Below are 20,811 nucleotides of genomic sequence, written 5' to 3'. Positions count from 1 at the left end.
CCCTTTCCCTGGGTTTCACAGATGGTTCTTCACAGGTACAGGGAGAGGGTTGGGAGTGATTGGGTCGGAGAGACTGATGGGAGGAACATCTACTGTCCTCCATACCAATCCTACAGAGATCAGGGAAGGAAGATGATAAAGCTCAAAACTGCCTTAGCTTTCCATGTTACCCTCTCTTTGATGAGGATTTATTTTAAAGGGTGAGTCTTGGGGGTAACTATGGCAGAGGTCTAAAAACATCACTTAGCTTCCCCATCTAAGTTCCTGCCTCTCCTGTTGACCTGGAATCCATGTGGATCCTGGAGGACTTGGGGGATGCTTTCCAAGGAGAGGGGTAAATTCTGCCTCCACCCCCAGAATAATCAGGAAGAAAACTTCCTCAAGGTTATTTCCTAAACTTTAGCTCCCACCCAGCTGGTTTCCCAAAAGCAAGGAGCAATTGGCCCCAGTAGTATCAGAAGAAGCTGATTCACATGCAGGATAGTAGAGATATTAGGGGTAAAAAGTCCACAATTGTAGTATCTCACAACACAACTTATAACTGATATTTAGGTATAGTAGCATTTCAAAGGCTGGGAGGGAAACACACTATGGATTGTACTTATTGACCTCATAAAGAGCAATCTAAATGTCAAATCCACGAGCAAAAGCAGTGAACTTTGGACAGCCAATTAACTGAACTTGCATCAATTTTACAGGAATATATATTAAGGAAGCTGATTCTTTAAAGTAATATATGTCAGTAGTTTGAGCCTAACACTGTAAAAATACAGATTGAGTTGCACACAGCTGCAAGCTGTTCATCCAGAACACCCTTTGTCAGGCTGACCCTGTCTAACTGATCCTGGCAATTTGCATAAGCTCTTGCGCTCATCACAGAGTAAGCAGTTTCACAGCAACTTGTTACCAAAATAAGAAGCAATGCAATTCTAAAACAAATCTTGGGAGAAATCAAATTCAGCTTAAAACCTGAGGAGAAGCTTTACTATACAGATCTATCATAGTTAGGAGGCCTTCATCAGAGGAGAGCTTAAATGCTGCAACATGAAACCCCAAAAACTTTTTCCATTGTATCATTAGGATACAGGAAACCAAAGCTACTTGCACCATCTTCAGGTATAAGACAGTATAGCATGCAATTTGTATACCCTTTTCGTACACAGAAAACAATCTATCCATTATCATAAGGTATGGGACAATCTTTGTGTAGTACCCCAATCATCCTTCCAACTGAACAATATAACTAGTCTCACTTGTGATTATCAGTAGACTCACAGACTTGAAGGTCAGAAGGGACCATCGTGATCATCTAGTCTGATCTCTTGCACACTGCAGGCCACAGAACCTCACCCACTCCTGAAATAGACCCCTAACTTCTGGCTGACTTACTGAAGCCCTCAAACCATGGTTTAAAGACTTCAAGTTACAGAGAATTCACCATTTACACTAGTTTAAACCTGCAAGTGACCCGTGCCCCATGCTGCAGAGGAAGGCGAAAAACTCAGAGGGTCTCTGTCAATCTGACCTGGGGGAAAATTCCTTCCCAATCCCAAATAAGGCAGTCAGGTAGACCCTGAGTATGTGGTCAAGACTTTCTACTGCTTGGGTCACAACCACTGTTGTCATAGCCTTCCCACCTAAAGTCCTGCCAGGGGGGAAAAACAAAACACAAAAACCCCCACCAAAGACCCAAACAAACACCAAAACAAAACCAGACCCCCCACACACATCCTACCCCCAAACTGCCCTTGCAAACTCCCCTGTTTACAGCTGTTTGCTGCACTGGTGCTCCTGTTCCAGTATTGACTTCCAGAGGAAAAAATATTAATAGACTGAGGCAATTTCTTCTTCAGATGAAAGAAAGACCTTTCTAGATCAACTCCCCTCATCCCAAAAAACACTAAGATTTGAATACATTACATTCAATTTCATTGTCATTAGAGTATAGTGACTATTTTAAAAACAAAATGTTTGAAAGCGAAATAGCTCAGATTTAAGGTTCTGCAAACAACCTTAACTTTGATTCAGTATCTTCTCACCCTGTCTACCATGGGCCTGATTCAAAGCTCACTGATGTCAAAGAGAATCTTTCCATTGACTTCCAAGACTTTTTAATCAGACCTCTGAGGCAGCATATTGGTGCACCATGAGTATTGTTTATTTGTTTGTTTTTTAAATAGCCACTTTGGGTATAGGAAAGCATGATTAGAGAAAATAATCGCTGCTGCTCCTAATGACTTCAAAACACAAAATTAATATTCCCTTTTAACATATTAAATTCCATATAGTTACCAATGTTTACCTAAAAATATTAATAATGAATTTCAGCATCTCAATTGAGAGTCTGCCCCACCTATTTCCTACTCGGTAAACTAATTGTCTTAAATTCTTCTTATATATATTCCCTCGAAAGCGAGACGCGGATCATAAACTAATGACTGTAAAGTAGAAAGAACAGAGCTTCAGATCCCAGACTGAGTTTGCAGGGCTGGCGATTAGAAAGAACAGTTTTACTTGCAAGCTGAGTAAATGTGATACGGAGTCACTGTAAAGCAATTCCAAAAATGTCAGTTTTAAAATCACTTTTCATAGCATAGCAACAATTAAGTTAAACCTACTTATTGTCTCTTTATTCAGGTCTGGAAAACAACCTCAAATAGACTGACTCTATAATAATCCTTACCCAGTTACAATACTTCATTTGTGTCATGTCAATCATCCTCTTTTAAAACGAAATAATCCAAGTTTATTCACTGTCTTCCTACCTAGCTCCCTCCTCTCTATTGAAAAACTTGGTTGTTCTATGATGGACTGTTTCTTGCTTACCTCTATATTTGCAAGTGACTAAAACTGGATACTGTACTCCAGATGCCAGCTAGCCAGGGCTTTATAAAATGATTGCAGGACATCCTTGGATTTGGCTGATATTGGATGGGTAGGAGGTAATTCTTAGATCTGTACCATATGTAAAGTAAGAGTTTGTGGTCACTCCTGGAAATGTACATGAGGTATAAATGTAGCGAGTAAAGGATGTTCTAGTACATAGGTAGAAGATGGATACTGATACAGTCAGTAATTTGTGGAACCTTGATCCAAAACTTGAACTTTCTGGGTTTCAAACCTATGCTCTTTAAAACAATATTCCAATAATGTGGTTTTAAATTTTAGTCTTATCTCTTTAAAAACAACTGTCTGGAAACTTCATATTTTAACAAAGTTATTTAAAAACACTCATATGAATATCTGATACAAATTGTGTTGGGGTTTTGGATTTTTTGGATTTTTACTTTCATACTCTTCTTGAAACCGAGCAGTTTACTTGACTGAAACATACAAACTTCATCCAGAAGGAACTCCAGATAGAAAATGAGGGGAAGCATAGTGAACGCAGCTCTCTCATGTTCCTTTGTACAGGAAAAGGCACTGTGACAGACGCTGAGCTCTAACAATCAGTCTACAGAGTCGCTAGCAACCGAACAAAACTGCTGCAGTCACATGCAGCAAAATATTTTCCCTCTCATGGCACAAACTTTTTTTAGAGCAGAATCAATAGGTTATTACTGAGAACAGCACTAAGGTAAGCCAGCAGAGAATCAGACAAAGAGGAACCTTAAACATTTTAAGCCTCGTTAATCACCAAGATGTCAAAGTGCCTTTAACTTCTACCCTTACATGGGAAAGGATCCTCGGCTTCACATCTTATTCCAACCACTATTACTTATCCCATATTGCACAAGCTCAGAAACAAAGTGTGTGTGGGGGGGGGGAGGGGAAAGAGATAAATCAAGCACTTCAAATACTGCATATGTACGCTTTAAATCAAGAACATGCAAAGGTGTCACTGCCAAGAGAAACACGGAGCACATGGATCAACATGTTAGTGTATGTTTTGAACTTTGCATGGAAGAAAGAAAAGCAGACGACTGGCTACATAATTTTCCAGGGTGGTGGGAAATTATTATTTCACAGATTCTCTTGTAAAGCAATAATCCAAAATTTAAAGTTTTATTGGGTTCTTTTTTCAGCTGCAGACTAGATTACATGAAGATTTGCTACATGACCAACAAGGGAAAGGTGCAGTGCATCATTAGCACCAATTTAGAGATACATCATGATCAAAATCCCAGTTCAATAAGCACATGCTTGAGTGTGCTTTGCTGCACTGGAGCCCTCACTAACGTAGGCCATTCCAGGTTGCCCATCACCAGAGTAATGCAGTACTGATCTTATATGGTTGGTTTGAATACGTTTTCTAAGAAATCCCCTCATTCAGACAACAAAGCTGAAGTGATAAAGGCTTTGTTTTAGATATGGTTTAATAAATTATATTAGTGTTTCATAAACCATAAACCATTCTTTATTTACTGAGAAGGAGCATTCACAAGATTTAATTATAAAAAACCCCAATAGATCACTGTTGTTTATCAGGTGCCACAAAATTCCTGAAGCCTTGGAAAGGCACTTTTAAAAGAAATGACATGAAAGTAAATGTAGTAAGTCGTAAGCATGCAATTCCTATGTAGATATAATATCTACCAAAAAGTGGGGGAGAATGGAGGGAGGGGCGGGTATCTATTTAAGTCTCTTTTAGAAAGGAGCTTAGGGAAGGGCACATCACCTGGAATAAAAGTGACATTCTGTCTTGTAGCTATTGAAGGGCAAAAGTTACTGGTGTATGCACTTGAATCAACATCACTCATTCTCTGAGAGGAGGCTATTCCTGCGCTAAAAAAATAAACAGTATGACTGCTGCAATGATTTCTCTCCCAGGAAGGTCACGGATGTCTTCTGTTGGCTCAAAAATATGGCAAGAGAGCCTGTTCCTATTCCTGGCTCTGCTATATATCAACATGACCCTAACTCGGTGTTTTTGCTGCGTGTTGAAGGATCCTTTTGCTTAATATTCTGATGGATAGGTTAATCTGGCTAGGATCAGACTTCACCTTCCAACCCTGCTCAGGAGCATAACTAGGCAGCACCTAAATAATCAAAGTGTCACTGGCGTACTTTGCTATGCAATACATATTATTATTAATTATTATTATTCTGGCAGGATGAAATTCTCCCATGTGCAGTGAGCTAGCATAAAGCCTATGCAGCACTTAAGACACACTCAAAACCACAAAATAAGGCTAAAAATGGGATTTAAATGGTGCATGGGCTTTTTGGAGGGGCTGAAAAAACAGCCTATTAGGAAACCTGTTTGAACTTTAACTATGGAAGTTAACTATGCCCGTGATTGATCTGGCTAAACTGGATATATCATCTCTAATTGTGTGTAATACAAATTGGACTCCCTTCAAAACACCCCCTTCTCTAGGTTTCAGTCTCTGGGAAGTGGTTCAGTGTGGTGAAGGGACTGGTAAAGATCTTATTTCAATTGACTCTGCAGAATGTCTTGCCAAATATAACCACAAATCCTCTACAACTCTGTGGGCCTGCGCATGCACCCACATACATGTGAGACTATTTGTGTGTACAGAAGTCACCACAAAGTTGCTTATTCTGGTTAGAATAAATATTTCCCAGAATTCTGTTCAAGAAAAAAAAAATTTTAAAGGTCCCTTATGATTCCTATGTATCAAAGAAGATTATCGATACATTATATGCAATACACATTAGCCAAACACAGCTACAGGCATCAATACTACTGCACCTGTGCACCTATATAGGATTTTAGTTCTTCCATTCACACAAACCAAAACACAGACAATCCAAACAGTCAACCAATTCCAACAATTCCTAATAATAATAAGCAGAGGAAACTTGAGCATTCTGTGATTCACCTGTAAATATGTCCATTTCCTAGAGCATATGAGCTGTGTGAGCTCTAACTCTTTACTTATAGTATTAGATTTTAAAAAGTACAAGTAAATTCTTTCCTCAACAAATAAGTTATTCAAGTGGCTCATTCGGTAACGGGAGCACAAACTACTGAAGAGACACAATCTATGTGTGATAAATAGTAGTCATTTGTGCTGAATCACACCGGTTGAAGTACCTAATGGTTTCAGATGGATGAGCCTAAATATCCTCTCCATTGTCATCAGATCAGGAATCCATGTCATTTTCCTCTGTCTGGTAAGGATAATTTGTTCTATAATAGCAACATCGGTAAAGTAACTGCTGAAATTCTCTAGGTGGTTAATGAAGCAAAACTTCTCTCATTCTGAGTTAAGTTCACCCTGTGCAGAGGGCCATCACTTACGCCACGTACCACTTCAGTTCCACTTAGATCCTATAGATGAAATCCCCAGCGCACTGAAGTCAGTGGCAAAATTCCCATCGACTTCAATGGTGTCAGGATTTCATCCAAAGCCTTACATATGACTCATGTGCTGGCTCGCTGCCCAGGGCTAGATTTGTTGATTTGCTTGTAGGAGTCTCATGGTCACTTTGTACAGGACAGTTAGTGTGCAAGAAACTGATAAACATCTTAAGTGAAACTGATGAAAAACAGCATGTGCCCCATCCGCACTTACTTTACTATAGGCAGGTAAAGAATAGGTCAAGCCCACAGGTACAGTGTATCTTCCTGAAATAACATGATCAATTTCTTACTTTTTCTTGATCTGGAGAAAAACTTCATGCCACCGGGTGAGGTAGACGGGTTAGAACTGGGAGAGGATTCTTTGGAAGAGGACCTGAAGATTCCACTGAAGCTCATTCGGCGAGGGGAGCGTGGGGGAGACTCCTGATATGGGAAGGGGAACACTGTTTTTGGTGAACCTGGGCTATGTTTAGATCTCACAGGGGCAGAAACAGGGCTGGAAGGTCGATTTTGGAGCCCTTTTGAGAAAAGGCCTTTCGAAGGGCTGCCCGTATGGTAGCTCTCTTCCACCTGAGGGGGAAAAGAAAAACAAAACATTAATTCAACACAGTTTGTTCCCCTAAAAGTCTCAGAACCTGCCTCTGTGGGTATGTCTATACTGCAGCTGGGCAGTGGGATTCCCACTGTGGGCAGACAGGCTCTCACGAGCTCAGCTCAAGCTAGGGTGCTAAGAATAGCAGTGTTGATGTTGCAGCACGGGTAGCGGCTCAGGCTAGTCACCCAAGTCGAAGCCCGCCTGAGTCCTGGTTCCAAGCATGAGCTGCCTCCCATAGTACAATGACCACAAATCTGTATACCTGGCTGGGAATCAGCACCTCCAAGCTGCACTGCAGCCATACCTTGTGAAATCATTAATCTCATTACAGTGAAATGAGCAACTCTCCCAAACATTCTCAGTGCAAGTAAATATGTGTCTAAGTGTCCAAAAACAACAACCGGGGTGAAATGCACTGCTGTGTCAAGGGCCAGCATAAGGCTTAGTGGGACTGATTTGGTGAACAGGACTTGTGTGGCCCTCAGCACAGGGATCTATGTCACCCCAACTGCATAAGCTCAGATGGAAAAATATGGCAAAAAAATTCTCAAACAGTTGGGGGAGGGGGAGATTTTCTTATGAATAAAGTATTTTGATCTTGAAAAGAGAGCAACAAGATTCTTGGTCTCCACACTTGCTAGCAGACACCACACATGGACAAAAGTGAGTTTAAGTGCTAGGTACATCTGTCTGAAGTGAGTTGTATTGAGTTCCAAACCCCTGGCATGCCTGTTCCGTCACTCTCACTTGCACCTGGTAAACAAAGGGCAAAAGTTTAGGCAGACAACATGCAAATCTGCCATTTTAAACAAGATCCTCTTATAAGGTGCTTAGCTACATGTCCTCCTCTAGAACTTACGCTTATTTAGTAGGCAGGAGTAACATAGCAGCCAAATAGCAATGCTCTGATTACTACAGGATTAGGCTACCCCACAACTCCTGTCCTGCTCATCAATTTATACTTTATGCCAGGTCACTCGTCTCACCTGCACAATGTAGAATCATACCATAAACTTATGACCTAATCAGGGACCTGTTGTGTTGCAACTGTAAAAGCACATACAATAACTCCTCGCTTAACGCTGTAGTTATGTTCCTGAAAAAAATGATACTTTAAGCGAAATGATGCTAAGCAAATCCAATTTCCCCATAAGAATTAATGTAAATGGGGGTGGGGGTTTAGGTTCCAGGATTATTTTTTTGCCAGACAAAAGACTATGTGTGTGGAGATGGGGTACAGGAGCAGGGGGTAGGAGCGGGGGGAGGGGGACACCCTGACTTTAGCACCCCTCTTCCGCTCCCCCTCCACCCCCCGCACAGCAAGCAGGAGGCTCCTGGGAGCAGTTCCAAGGCAGAGGGCAGGAGCAGCACACGGCAGTGCGGGGAGGAACAGCTGAACTGCCCAGCAATTGACTGCCCAGCCTGCTTGGAAGCTGCCACACAGGGAACTTAGGGGAGTGGGGAGCTGATAGGGGGGCTGCCGGGCCACCCTGGTTCCAAGCCCCCACCAGCTAGTTCCAACGGGCTGCTCTTTCTGCAAGCAGTGGACAAAGCAGGCGGCTGCCAAACAACGTTATAAGGGCGCACTGCACAACTTTAAACGAGCATGTTCTCTAACTGATCAGCAATGTAACAACAAAACAACGTTAACTGGGATGACTAAGTGAGGAGTTTCTGTACAAAACTACAGTCCAGGCCCTGAGGAGTTTATAATCAAAGATGATAAGCAACCTATGGTGGGTGTAGGGAAAGAAGTACAATCAATCAGACTTACACATTGTTATACAAACGTATTCATTTTTATATGAATATAAACACTCAGCTATCTCTGACTCCCCAATAATCTTTTCATGTAGGCTTCATGGAAGAAGTGGGAGGTTCTGTAGTTTTGACAGAACAGAATTATTTGTATTAATTCTATGCGTAGCACTACATAATGGACCTGACCATTTCCTTTCTACAGAAAAGAAGGATGATCTTATGGTTAAGGAACTTGACTGGGACTTCCCAGCTCTGTCACAGACTCCTTGTGTGTCCTTGAGAAATTCACTTTCTTTAAGTGCATGAGTTCTGCCCCCCATCTATATCATGAGAATACTTCCTTTAGTTAGACTGTAAGACAATGGTGCCCAAACTTTTCCTCATGCGCCCCCCCCCCCCCCTTACCAGTAATGAAATGTGTCCATGCCCCCCTGGCCTGGGAGCAGAGTCATGGCTGGGCAGCGGCTGAGGCCAGGAGCAGAGCCGCAGCCGGGAGCCAAGAGTGGGGCCTGGCGGCCAAGAGCCAGTAGTAGGGGCTGGAGGGAAACTGGGGGGGCAAAGCAGGACTAGGTGGCACTCCCTCCCTGGCCCCCTGCTCTTTGGGGCTCGCCCAGGCCCCACTGCGCTCCACTGGACATTCTTCCATGCCCCCTGGGGGGCGTGCCCCACAGTTTGGGGACCACTGCTGTAAGCCCTCTGGGGCAAAGACCATTTTTGTTATCTTTTTGTATAGCACGAAGGGCTTGATCCTTGATCCTGCAGGCACTTCCACAATATAAATAAAAACTGTACTTAGTATACTACGTAAACATCTTCAAAGTAGTAACATTTTTTAAAGCTATTGCTAATTTTACAGAAATATTACAATGCAATTCATATGACTAAACTGACTGAAATTACTGCCACATAGCTTTTGCTCACAAGTATATCTTCTGAAACAGCCAATTAACATGAGAAGCTGATATTCACAGCATGTCCGGAGAATACTGCAAATTAAATTTGGTTATGGCCAAAGACAGTAACTGGAAGTGAGGGTAAGAGGCACAGTTCTATAAATTTGAGTCCATCATCACTCATAACCACAAAGCTGCAATTATTACAATTTTAAAACACTTGCAAGTGGGTAATTTCACTAATATCTTACCTAAATGACAAGTCCATTAAGAATGTAAATCAGTGAAGCGTCAGTAATTTTGTGTGTGTCACCTTTATTAGTCCCCGCCCCTGAAGGCTTATCTAGCAATATCAAAACAATGCTAAAAGATACAGTTTTAAGTGTTAGTTTATAGAACAGGACCTTCCTGTGCTAATGCATCTACAGAAATTTGGGGGCAAAAATATCGAAGTTTAGACATTTCTTAAGTAACTTATCAATTTACCCTGTTTAAATATTAGTCAGATATGAAAGAAAATTGTTCTGAAATACTATTCAGAAGCAGCAGTACGTTTTATTCACTTGGATCACCACCATTTCTCTTACTCATGTCAAACAGCTGAATTAGTAGCGGAGCACCAGGGGGAGAAGCAGAACATTTTAAAAAAAGAAAAGGAGTCCTTGTGGCACCTTAGAGACTAACCAATTTATTTGAGCATGAGCTTTCGTGAGCTACAGCTCACTTCATCGGATGCATACCGTGGAAACCGCAGCAGATATTATATACACACAGAGATCATGAAACAATACCTCCTCCCACCCCACTGTCCTGCTGGTAATAGCTTATCTAAAGTGATCATCAAGTTGGGCCATTTCCAGCGGGGTGGGAGGAGGTATTGTTTCATGATCTCTGTGTGTATATAATATCTGCTGCGGTTTCCACGGTATGCATCCGATGAAGTGAGCTGTAGCTCACGAAAGCTCATGCTCAAATAAATTGGTTTGTCTCTAAGGTGCCACAAGTACTCCTTTTCTTTTTGTGAATACAGACTAACACGGCTGTTACTCTGAAAAAAGAACATTTTAAGTGCATGTTACTAAATGAAAGGAAATTACTGCAATGAATTCTTTCATAACAGCACTGCATACTCACTACATATATGTCACTCCATCACAGGGGGATAGAAGCCTGTGAATTGTCTTTGGGCGGTAGAATAGTACTTCTTCTTAGAATATCTTAGTAGATTTCCAAAAAGGAGGAGTCATTTATATAAATAAGAACAGCAGCAACAATTTAGCCTTGCTAGTATAAGTCACAAGTCACTATCAATCTTCATGCTTCAAGGCACAAAAGCATCACCAGCTGGAGTCAGGAAGAAATTTCTCCCATGGCATAGAACTGAATAGTTTGATGCATTTGTGAGGTTATTTCTCCTTCTGAAGCATCCAGCACTGGCTACTGTTGAAGACAGGATACAAGACAAGATGGATCATTTTTCTTATTCTTTATGTTTCTTGCAGTATACTTTCAAAGTCAAGCACGAATCTAACTCCCATTTGTGCCTTTGACAAATCTGTCTGGCTGTGATGCAGATGTAATAAAAACGTCACTCTCCAGATTCTCTCAGTGATAACCCTCTCACATTATTGTATGTTGGTGCAGGAAAACAAGCACAGTGTGAATCAGATAGGTCTATATGCAAGTAGTACGTGACACAATGGGCCATTCAATCCAGACTGGATAAGCAGGTATTAAGAGATAAGTGATCAAAATAAACAATGGAAACGCAATGTAATAATACGCAAGTGAGGTCTAATAAAATAAAATGAAAGACTGTCTTAGCCAGTCAGCATGTTAAGTCAAAGAAAGATGCCAAGACCAAACACCTAATTGAAGAAGGGAAAGCTTCCTGCACTGCTGAGTTGGGGAAGAGCATATATTTCACAGGGATTTTAAGATCCAGGTTTAAGTTTAGGGTCCCTAAAACTTGGATTGAGGCTGCGAGTATTGGTAAGGATGGAGAGAGGAGGCTGTGTGATACATTGCTCACTAATACCATGCAGACCCTATTCTGCTTTTTGCATGATATGTAAAATGGTCATTAAAGATTCCCTAGCACAGGGGTGGCCAAACTGTGGCTCTTTTACAAGTGTGGCTCATGGAACCCCTGCAATGCTCCCCCATTCTCCATCTACCAGACTGGGAGGGGGAGCTCGGGACCTCTGCCTTGCAGCCGGGTGGTGGGGTACAGACTTCTGCCCATCAGGGAGTGGGATCTCAGGGCTTCAGCCCTGCAGGATGCTCCTTCTGGGGCTCAGGGCTTCAGCAGGAGCTGGGCTGATTCCCCGAGTCCTGTTAGGCGCCTCCTCCAGGGCTGAAGCCCCAAGCCCTAGCCCCCGCCAGGTGTGCCCTGGCTCTCGAACTTCTGATGACTGTTGTATGTGGCTCGGAGGGCCAGTAAGTTTGGCCACCCCTGCCCTAGCACTTTTCACTGGAGCTGTTAACCTGGGCACCCTAGCTAAAATTCAGCCCAGGTAACTGCACCCTGCCTAACAAACTCCCACTTCTAGTTTCACCTGGATATGGTATTCTTCTTCACTTCCTGTCCTCACCTGTGGGGTGGTGTTGCAGTGCACTGTCAAGCAGATTTAATGTGTCTTCACAGAGAAGGCCACACTTCAGTGGCAATGTGATTTCTCTACTTAATATAGTTTGTAAAGTATGTTGAGTTCCTTCAGCATGAAAAAAAACACTATACAATTGTAAGATTATCTAGAAACATATAGTCATATTTCATCAGACATCCCCTCCAATCTGGTTACATCCTTCCACTCCACTGAAACTGCCCTCACCAAAGTCTTTAATGGTATCTTCCTGTACTCCATCCTCCTCCTTTCTGCTGCTTTTTAAGCCACTTCTCTCGCCCTTCTCCTCAATACCCCATTCTCCCTAGATTTTCAGGGCAACGTTCTCTTAGATCCCCCTGTCCTCTTTGACCACTCTTTTAGTGTCTAACACAGCTCTGTTGTTGGTCCTCACGTGATCTTCATCTACATCCTATCCCTGGACATCTTCATCTAGAGACACAGATTAAACTATCATCTCTATGCTGAGGACTCCATGCTTCTCCACACCTGATCTTGGAGCCAAATCCCATACCTTGGAGCCTCTAGATTTCTGCTGGATGATTCACTGACCACTCAAGTTTATACAGCCAAGAAAAAGTTCATCAATCTGTTCTCCTAACCTAATATCATTTCCCCCATTCTCCATCACTGCTAACACTACTCAACATCCTCCTCTTCATCTTCAATCCTGCCTCTCATTCCTCCCTCACATCCAAATCTCGTGGCTTTCTTTCCTCAATTTCTTACTGAAAATCTGATTCTTCCTTTCTGTCCCAAAAGCTAAGGCACTTGTCTGAACTTTGGTCTTGAGGACTGCAAAGTACTCTTCTCTGGCCTCCTGGATATACATACCACTTGTCTAAAATCTATCCAAAACACTCCTGCCAAAATGACCCCTCTCACCATCCATCTGACAATGAGTTCAAAGGAATTTTTGGTGCTCAGTACCTCTGAAAATTCAGTCAACTTTGATTCAACTTCTGATAATGGATTTAGATGCTTATTGGTACTCTAAGGTTTGAAAATATTGACTTATTCCCAGACTAGAAATGGGCTCAAACTAATATCCTGGTTTTGAACACTCCTGAATTTAGGGGACATTTTGATTTGAAATTTGCGCCTTGAGTCCAGCTCCTATTAAATACTCCTGTACTGCCCTCCCCCTCTTCCATTCAAAGGGGCTAGGATGTTTATGGAACATTTGGGTTTTGTTATCCTTCTCTTTCAGTGAGTTATTTGACCTTAATTATGCTTCTATGCTGAAAAAAATGAAGGCAGATTAACAGAAAAAGAATCTCCTTCCACTCTCCTTGATGGGGAGAATAAATGTAATTAGAGAGAATACACTAGCTAGAAGTCTGTACTTATTTCCTGCCCTTCCAGTGAATCTCAATAAGAGGCTCTTTGATAAACTTAATTGGATGATTTCCTCATTCCGGTGGAACAAAAGAGCTCATAGAATCAGAAGAGCTGGCTTGATTAGACCAGAAGATAATGGAGGGTTTGCATTCCCATGCAGCATGTGGTTATGCTCTGCACTATTACTTTCCTTGATTCTGTATGAGTTACAGCAAGGAGATGATAAAGCATCCTGCAGAATCAGAGCGATGTCACCTTCCTAAAATAAAATAGGATACGACCAAGTTGGCTGACCTGGTAGCCTAGAGAGAGTGCTCTGCGCGGCCATGTGAACGACCTGGCTTACGCTTCTGATCTCAGTTCCCAGAGCCAGTAGGGGCTGGAAGTGCTTTAGAGGCTGAGGCCATGCTACACTACAGGCGCTAGTACAGCAAACCTACAGCACTGCAGCTGTGCCGCTGTACACACGTCCTACAATAATGGAAGACGTTTTCCCATGGGTGAAGTTAATCTACCTCTTCAAGCAGCAGTAGTGAGGTCAATGGAAAAATTCTTTCATTGACCAAGCCATAGCTACACTGGGGGTTAACTGTGGAGCTCACGGGTGTGAATTTTTTGCACTCCTGGGTGATGCAGCTAGGCCAATCTAAATTGTAAGCGTAAACCAGGCCTGGGTACTCAGCACTCATGGGAAAAGAAGTGCCCATTATTATTACAGACCCCTTGGGGGCACTCCTTAAATGGAGTCTCATCCATTCTTCTTCAGCTGACTTGAAGCATAGGGTATCAATGGGATGAGAGAAAAATGAGTAAATCCCCTAGGTTCAATAAGAGATGGACAGGAGAGACAATAAGTGGTAAGCACATTAATTATTAATGACCCTCTATGCCCAGCACACAGAGGGTTAGAAAATGGAAAATTCCCCAGGGAAGGACAGGAAGGGACAAAATTTTAGAAATTTCTCTTTAAATGAGATACATTCTATAGCATGGGAGACCATCACCAGAACGAGCTGGAGGAGAGATGACCCTGGACTCCCTGAAGGACACTAAGAGCCAAAGCGCTCTCTGGAGGGGTAAGAAAACTGAGGGAGGGTCTTGCATGCAGGGATGGGTGGGAGTACCCACCTGGGCGGTGCTCTGGGAAACGCCTGCTTAAGCTAGTAGGGACACTCGAGAGATCAGCACTAGCACTGGGGCCTAGGGCAGCTGAACTGTGGGATCCCACATCCCAATAAGGGGGTACAAGAGAAAGGTTCTGTTCCCCAGGAGTGTGCCAGAGAGGTCAGGTTAAGACAGTGTCAGGATACTGCCTACACCAGGGATCTCAAACTCAAATCACTACGAGGGCCACATGAGAACTAGTACATTGGCCCAAGGGCCGCATTACTGACACCTTTACAAATAAAGATACAAAAGCCCCCCCGCCTCTGCCCTGGCCCTGCCCCCACTCCACCCCTTCCATGAGGCCTCACCCCCTGCCCCGCCTCTTCCCACCCCTGCCCCGCCCCCATTCCAACACCTTCCCCAAATCCCCGCCCCTGCCCTGCCTCTTCTCTGCCTCCTCCTAGGAGCATGCAGCTCCCCGCTCCTCCCCCCTCCCTCCTGGAAAGCACTAAGCACCGCCAAACAGGTGTTTGGTGGTGGGAAGCACCTGGAGGTAGGCAGAGGAATGGGGACGCGGCACGCTGTGGGGGCGGCAGGTGAGGGGAGCTTGGCGGCAGCAGGAAATAACTCCAGGGGGGTGGGGAGCTGGGTGGGCTGCAGCAAATAACTCTGTAGGCCACATGCGGGCCACGTGTTTGAGACCCCTGGCCTACACCCACTGGGCTTAAAGGAAACTGGGATCGAAGGGTTGAGTCCAATACAGCAGACTTATGTCTGACCACCAGAGGAAGCCTGTCAAGGGCTGTGACTGCTTTGCTCTTCCTACCAGCATCACAACACTCTTGCCTGCATTCAGTTTCAGCTAACTACTCCTCTCTTGGAGATGGTGTTCATAGTTTCTAAGGCCAGAAGGGACCACTGTGATCACCTAGTCTGACCCCTGTATAACACAGGCCATAGAACTTCCCTGAATTAATTCCTGTTTGATCTAGAGAATATTTTTTAGAAAAAACACTCCGTCTTGATGTTTAAAATTGTAAGTGATGGAGAATCCACTACAGCCCTTGATAAGTTATTCCAATGCTTAATATAACAATCACTATTAACATTTTGCATTTTATTTCTAGTCTGAATTTGTCTAGCTTTAACTTCTAGCCATTGGATCTTGTTATACTTTGGTCTGTTAGACTGGATTGTGCTCTATTATCAAATTTCGGTTCCCCATTTAGGTACTTCTAGACTGTGGTCAAGTCATCACTTATCCTTCGCTATTGTTAAGCTGAACAGATGGAGCTCCTTGAGTCTTTCACTATAAGGAATGTTTTCCAATCAGTCTCACGGCTCCGCTCTGAACTCTCTCCAATTTATTATCATCTTTCTTGAACTGTGGATACCAGCACTGGACATGGTATTGCAGTAGCAGTTGCACCAGTGCCAAATACAGAAGTATTGTAACCTCCCTATTCCTCATCCAGATTGCCCTGTTTGCATATCCAAGGATAGCATTAGCCTTTTTGGCCACAGTGTAGCACTGGGAGTTCATGTTCAACTGACTATCCACCATGACCCAAGTCCTTTTCAGAGCCACTGCTTGCACTGTATGGCCTATATTCTTTGTTCTGAGATGAATGACCTTACATTTGGACATATTAAAATGCCTACTGTTTGCTTATACCCAGCTTTCTAAGCAATTCAGATCACTCTGTATTGGTGACCTGTCCTCTTCATTATTTACCACTCCCCCAAACTATGTGTAAACCTTTGCAAACCTTATCAGCATTTGCATTTGCAAACCTTATCAGCAATGATTTTATGTTTTCCTCCAGATCATTAATAAATATACTAAATAGCATAATGCTAAGAACCGATCCCTGTGGGACCCCACTGTAAACAAACCTGCTTGATGATTCCCCATTTAAAATTATATTCTGAAACCTATCAGTTACCCAGTTTTTAATCAGTCCAATATGTGAAACATTAATTTTGCCTCATTCTAGTTTTGTAATCAAAATATTCTGTGGTACCAAGTCAAATGCCTTGTGGAAGTCTGAGAATATTACCTGAACACACACAGCTTTTTCAACCACCCTTGTAATTTCATAAAAAAATATCAAGTTAGTTTGATAGGATCTATTTTACAATAGCCCATGCTGATTGGCACTAATTATATTACCCTCCTTTAATTCTTTATTAATTGAGTCCAGTATCAGCTATTGTATTATTTGCCTGGGATCAATGTCAAGCTAACAGGGTTATAATTACCCAGGTTATCTTGGTTACCCTTTTAAAATACTGGCACATTAGTTTTCTTGCACTCATCTGGAACTTCTCCAGTGTTCTAAGACTTAGCAAATATTATCATTAATGGTCCAGCAAGCTCCTTGGTCAGCTCTTTTAAAACTCTTGGATGCAAATTAACCAGACTATAAGATTTAAAAATATATAGCTTTAGTACTGTTATTTAATATCCTCCTTAGTTACAGTTGGAATGGAAAGTACTTCATCATCATCATCATCTTCCTAAATATAGAACAAATATTTATTAAACATTTCTGCTCTTTCTGCATTATTATTGACAGTTCTACCATTTCCATCTAGTAATGGACCAACACCATTGTTAGGATTCCTTTTGCTCTTAATATACGTAAATCCCCTCTTCTTATCCATAACTCTGCTGGCCATTAATTTTTTCTTGTGTCCTCTTTTGCCTCCCATATTAATTTTCTACAGTTCCTAGCTTCTGAGTTATATTCATTACTAAGGATCTGATTTAGTCATGGAGGTCAAGGCAGTCATGGATTCTGTGACTTTACTGGACCTCCATGACTTTTTCGGTTTCAGCTGTCAGCAGCTGAAGCCGGGGCTGGAGCTGGGGCTGTGCGTCCTCCCTCCCCCCACAGTTGTGTGCCCCTGTCCCAAAGCTGGGGCTAGAGCTGGGACTGTGCACCACTTTCCCCCTGCCCTGGAGCCAGGTCTGTGCATCCCACTCCCGCCCTGCAGCTTCAGCCGCAGCTGAAGTTGAGGCTGCATGCCCCTGCCCTGCAGCTGGTGCTGGACCCAAGACTGTGTGCCCCTCCCCACCCTTGTGGCTTCAGCTGGGACTGTGCACCCCTGCCCCATGGCTGCCCTCCCCCACAGCTATGGCTGGGGCCAGAGCCAGGGCTGTGCCCCCCCACATCCCCCATGGCTGCGGCCAGGGCTGCGTACCCCTACCTTCTGGGTCTGTGGCTGGAGCCAAGGCTATTCGCCCGCCCCCCCCCCCCCCACCGCCCCGACAAAGGCGGTGGGGCTCAGGTTGTCAGTCCAACCCTATGGGGCTCCAGCTGTCATTCCTCGCCCCCCCCCCGCCCCCCCCCCCGGTTATTTTTAGTGAAGTCATACACAGGTCACGAGCTCCCATGACTTTTGTTTGTTGCTCGTGACCTGTCCGTGACTATTACTAAAAATAACCCTGACACAATCTTAACCTTATTCATTGCTATAACTTCCCCTTTCTTCCATGTGTTTTACAGGTATTTTTTAAATGTTTAAAGCTGCTTTCACTTCCCCTCTAAGCCAAGTTTTTTGTATTGTTTGATTTTTTAAACCAGCAGGGCCTACTTACTTCATTGTGGCTTTTTGGACATCTAGTAACTTTCCGAATTCTCATTCATTTTAATTATCCAAGAACGCACATCTTACTGGTTTGGACTTTATTCTGTTTGCACATAACAAATGTAATCAAGTCTTTCTGATCCCTTGTCCCTAAGGTACCACTATTTTTTAGTTCTGTGATCAATTCCCCTTTATCTGTCAAGATAAGGTCTAACATAGAAGCCCCCTTTGTTGGATGCAATACTTTGTGAGTTAAGGAATTGTCTTCTATAGCTTTTCGAAATTATAAGGATATATTAGAACTGGAAGCATGAGAGAATATGTTGCTCAGATTGAAGTCCCTCATGATAATGCATTTTTTTTTCTCCCTTACACATTACAGATAGGGCTTAACAAGCCGATCTCCTGTTCTCTAGTGTGATTTGGTGGCTGTAGCAGATGCCAACTGGTATCGCATCTTGTACTTTATCTGTCAGAATATTAATCCGTATGCATTCAAGATCATTTGCTTCCAATTTGCCAGTATGTCACTCCCCATCCCCATTGCCCACTCAGTCCTTCCTGAATAGACCATAACCATTATCTCACATTCCAATTGTGTGAATCTTTGCACCAGATTTCAGGAATGCCAACTAGGTCAAGTTTATGCTCATAAATGAGCAATTCCCATTCTAACAATAGTGTTTACGTCTTATGTAAAGTCAGGTTAACTTCAGTACCCGAAAAGATAATGGAGCAAATAATTTGCAAACACCTAGAAGATAATAAGGTAATAAGTAACAGTCAGCATGGATTTGTCAAGAACAAATCATGTCAAACCAACCTAATAGCTTTGTTTGACAGGGTAACAAGCCTTGTGGACAGCGGGGAAGCAGTAGAGGTGATATATCTTGACTTCAGTAAAGCTTCTGATACTGTCTCAAGTGACGTTCTCATAAACTAAGGAAATACAACCTAGATGGAGCTACTATATGGTAAGTGGATAACTGGTTGAAAAACCATTCCCAGAGAGTACAGTAACTCCTCACATAACGTCGTCCCGGTTAACGTTGTTATGTCACTGATCTATTAGAGAACGTGCTCGTTTAAAGTTGTGCAATGCTCCCTTACAACGTTGTTTGGCAGCCGCCTGCTTTGTCCACTGCTTGCAGAAAGAGCAGCTCGTTGGAGCAAGCTGGTGCGGGCTTGGAACCAGGGTGGGCCGGCAGCCCCCCCATCAGCTCCCCTAAATTCGCCGCATGGCAGCCACGCAGCAGGCAATCAATTGCCAGGCATTCAGGTGTCCCTCCCCCCACTGCCATGCGCTGCTCCTGCCCTCTGCCTTGGAGCTGCTCCTGGGAGCCTCCTGCTTGCTGTGCAGGGGATGGGGAGAAAGAGGGGTGTTGATGTCAGGGCGTCACCCTCCACCCGCTCCTGTATCCCATCTCTACAGAGCAGGGGAGGGACATGACAGGAGACAGGGCTCAGGACGGAGGAAGTTTGCAGGCAGCAGATGCTGTCTCAACTTTCTGATCTACTTAAAAAGGCAGTGTACTTAGAGTGGGGTCAGCGTACTTAGAGAGGCAAAGCGCTTCTCTCTTTCTCTCACACACACACGGTGTGTGTCTGTCTTACACACACATGCACCACCCCCCCAGCACTTTGGAAAGTGGAGGAACTGGTGTGCTCTCGTGGGATAGCGTTGGTTTATCATATTCAGTTTCCACACGGAATGTTTGCAGCCCCTGCCACGCATCTATTGTGTCTCCTCCCTCCACTTGTGCTGCCTTGTAGAGCGTGAGGCTACAACAACAACGTGTTAACCCTTGAGGGCTCAGCAGAGTGCTAGTTCACCATTTAGCATTCCCTGGAAAATATCCCACCCTTTGACTCCACTACCTCAACCAAGCTTCACAATCATAATTGCTGTGTACAGTATTAAATTGTTTGTTTAAAACTTACGCTCTGTGTGTGTATGTGTATAATGACTTTTGTCTGGCGAAAAAAGTTCCCTGGAACCTGGCCCCCACACATTGACATTAATTCTTATGGGGAAATTGGATTCGCTTAACCTTGTTTCGCTTAAAGCAGCATTTTTCAGGAACATAGCTACAGTTACTCCTCACTTAATGTTGCAATCAGTGATTCACAGTCAAGCTGGAAGGGCATATCAAGTGGGGTCTTGCAGGAATCAGTTCTGGGTCTGGTTCTGTTCAGTATCTTCATCAATGATTTAGATAATGGCACAGAGAGTACACTTACAAAGTTTGCAGATGATACCAAGCTGGGAGGGGATGCAAGTTCTTTGAAGGACAGGTTTAAAATTCAAAATGATCTGGACAAACCGGAGAAATGGTCTGAAGTAAATAGGATGAAATCAATAAGGACAAAAGAAAAGTATTCCACTTAGGAAGGAACAATCAGTTGCACACATGCAAAATGGGAAATGACTGCCTAGGAAGGAGTACTGCAGAAAGGGATCTGGGGGTCATATTGGATCAACAAGCTAAACATAAGTGAACAGTGTAACACTGTTGCAAAAACAATAATTATTCTGAGATGTATTAGCAGCAGTGTTGTAAGGACGGCACAAGAAGTAATTCTTCCACTCTACGCCGTGCTGATTAGGTCTCAACTGGACTA

At 43.3% G+C, this 20,811-nt stretch overlaps 1 protein-coding gene across 4 annotated transcripts in view; it reads right to left on the bottom strand.

Annotated features, from left to right (window-relative positions):
* Positions 1–20,811, bottom strand: part of PRKAG2 (protein kinase AMP-activated non-catalytic subunit gamma 2) — a 388,793-nt gene that overhangs the window by 249,380 nt on the left and 118,602 nt on the right. For all 4 annotated transcript variants that reach the window (XR_013344970.1, XM_077808400.1, XM_077808398.1 and 1 more), the window contains exon 3: positions 6,562–6,841. Coding sequence is in view for 3 of the 4 variants with exons in the window: in XM_077808400.1 (XP_077664526.1) it covers positions 6,562–6,841 (280 nt within the window). In the remaining variant the exon portion in view is untranslated. The remainder of the gene's footprint in view (positions 1–6,561; positions 6,842–20,811) is intronic.

Source organism: Eretmochelys imbricata, chromosome 2 (assembly GCF_965152235.1).
Source record: "Eretmochelys imbricata isolate rEreImb1 chromosome 2, rEreImb1.hap1, whole genome shotgun sequence".
NCBI classification, from domain to species: Eukaryota; Metazoa; Chordata; order Testudines; family Cheloniidae; genus Eretmochelys; species Eretmochelys imbricata.
The sequence above is the reverse complement of the archived record's forward strand: the minus strand, read 5'-3'. Positions and strand labels throughout refer to the sequence as shown.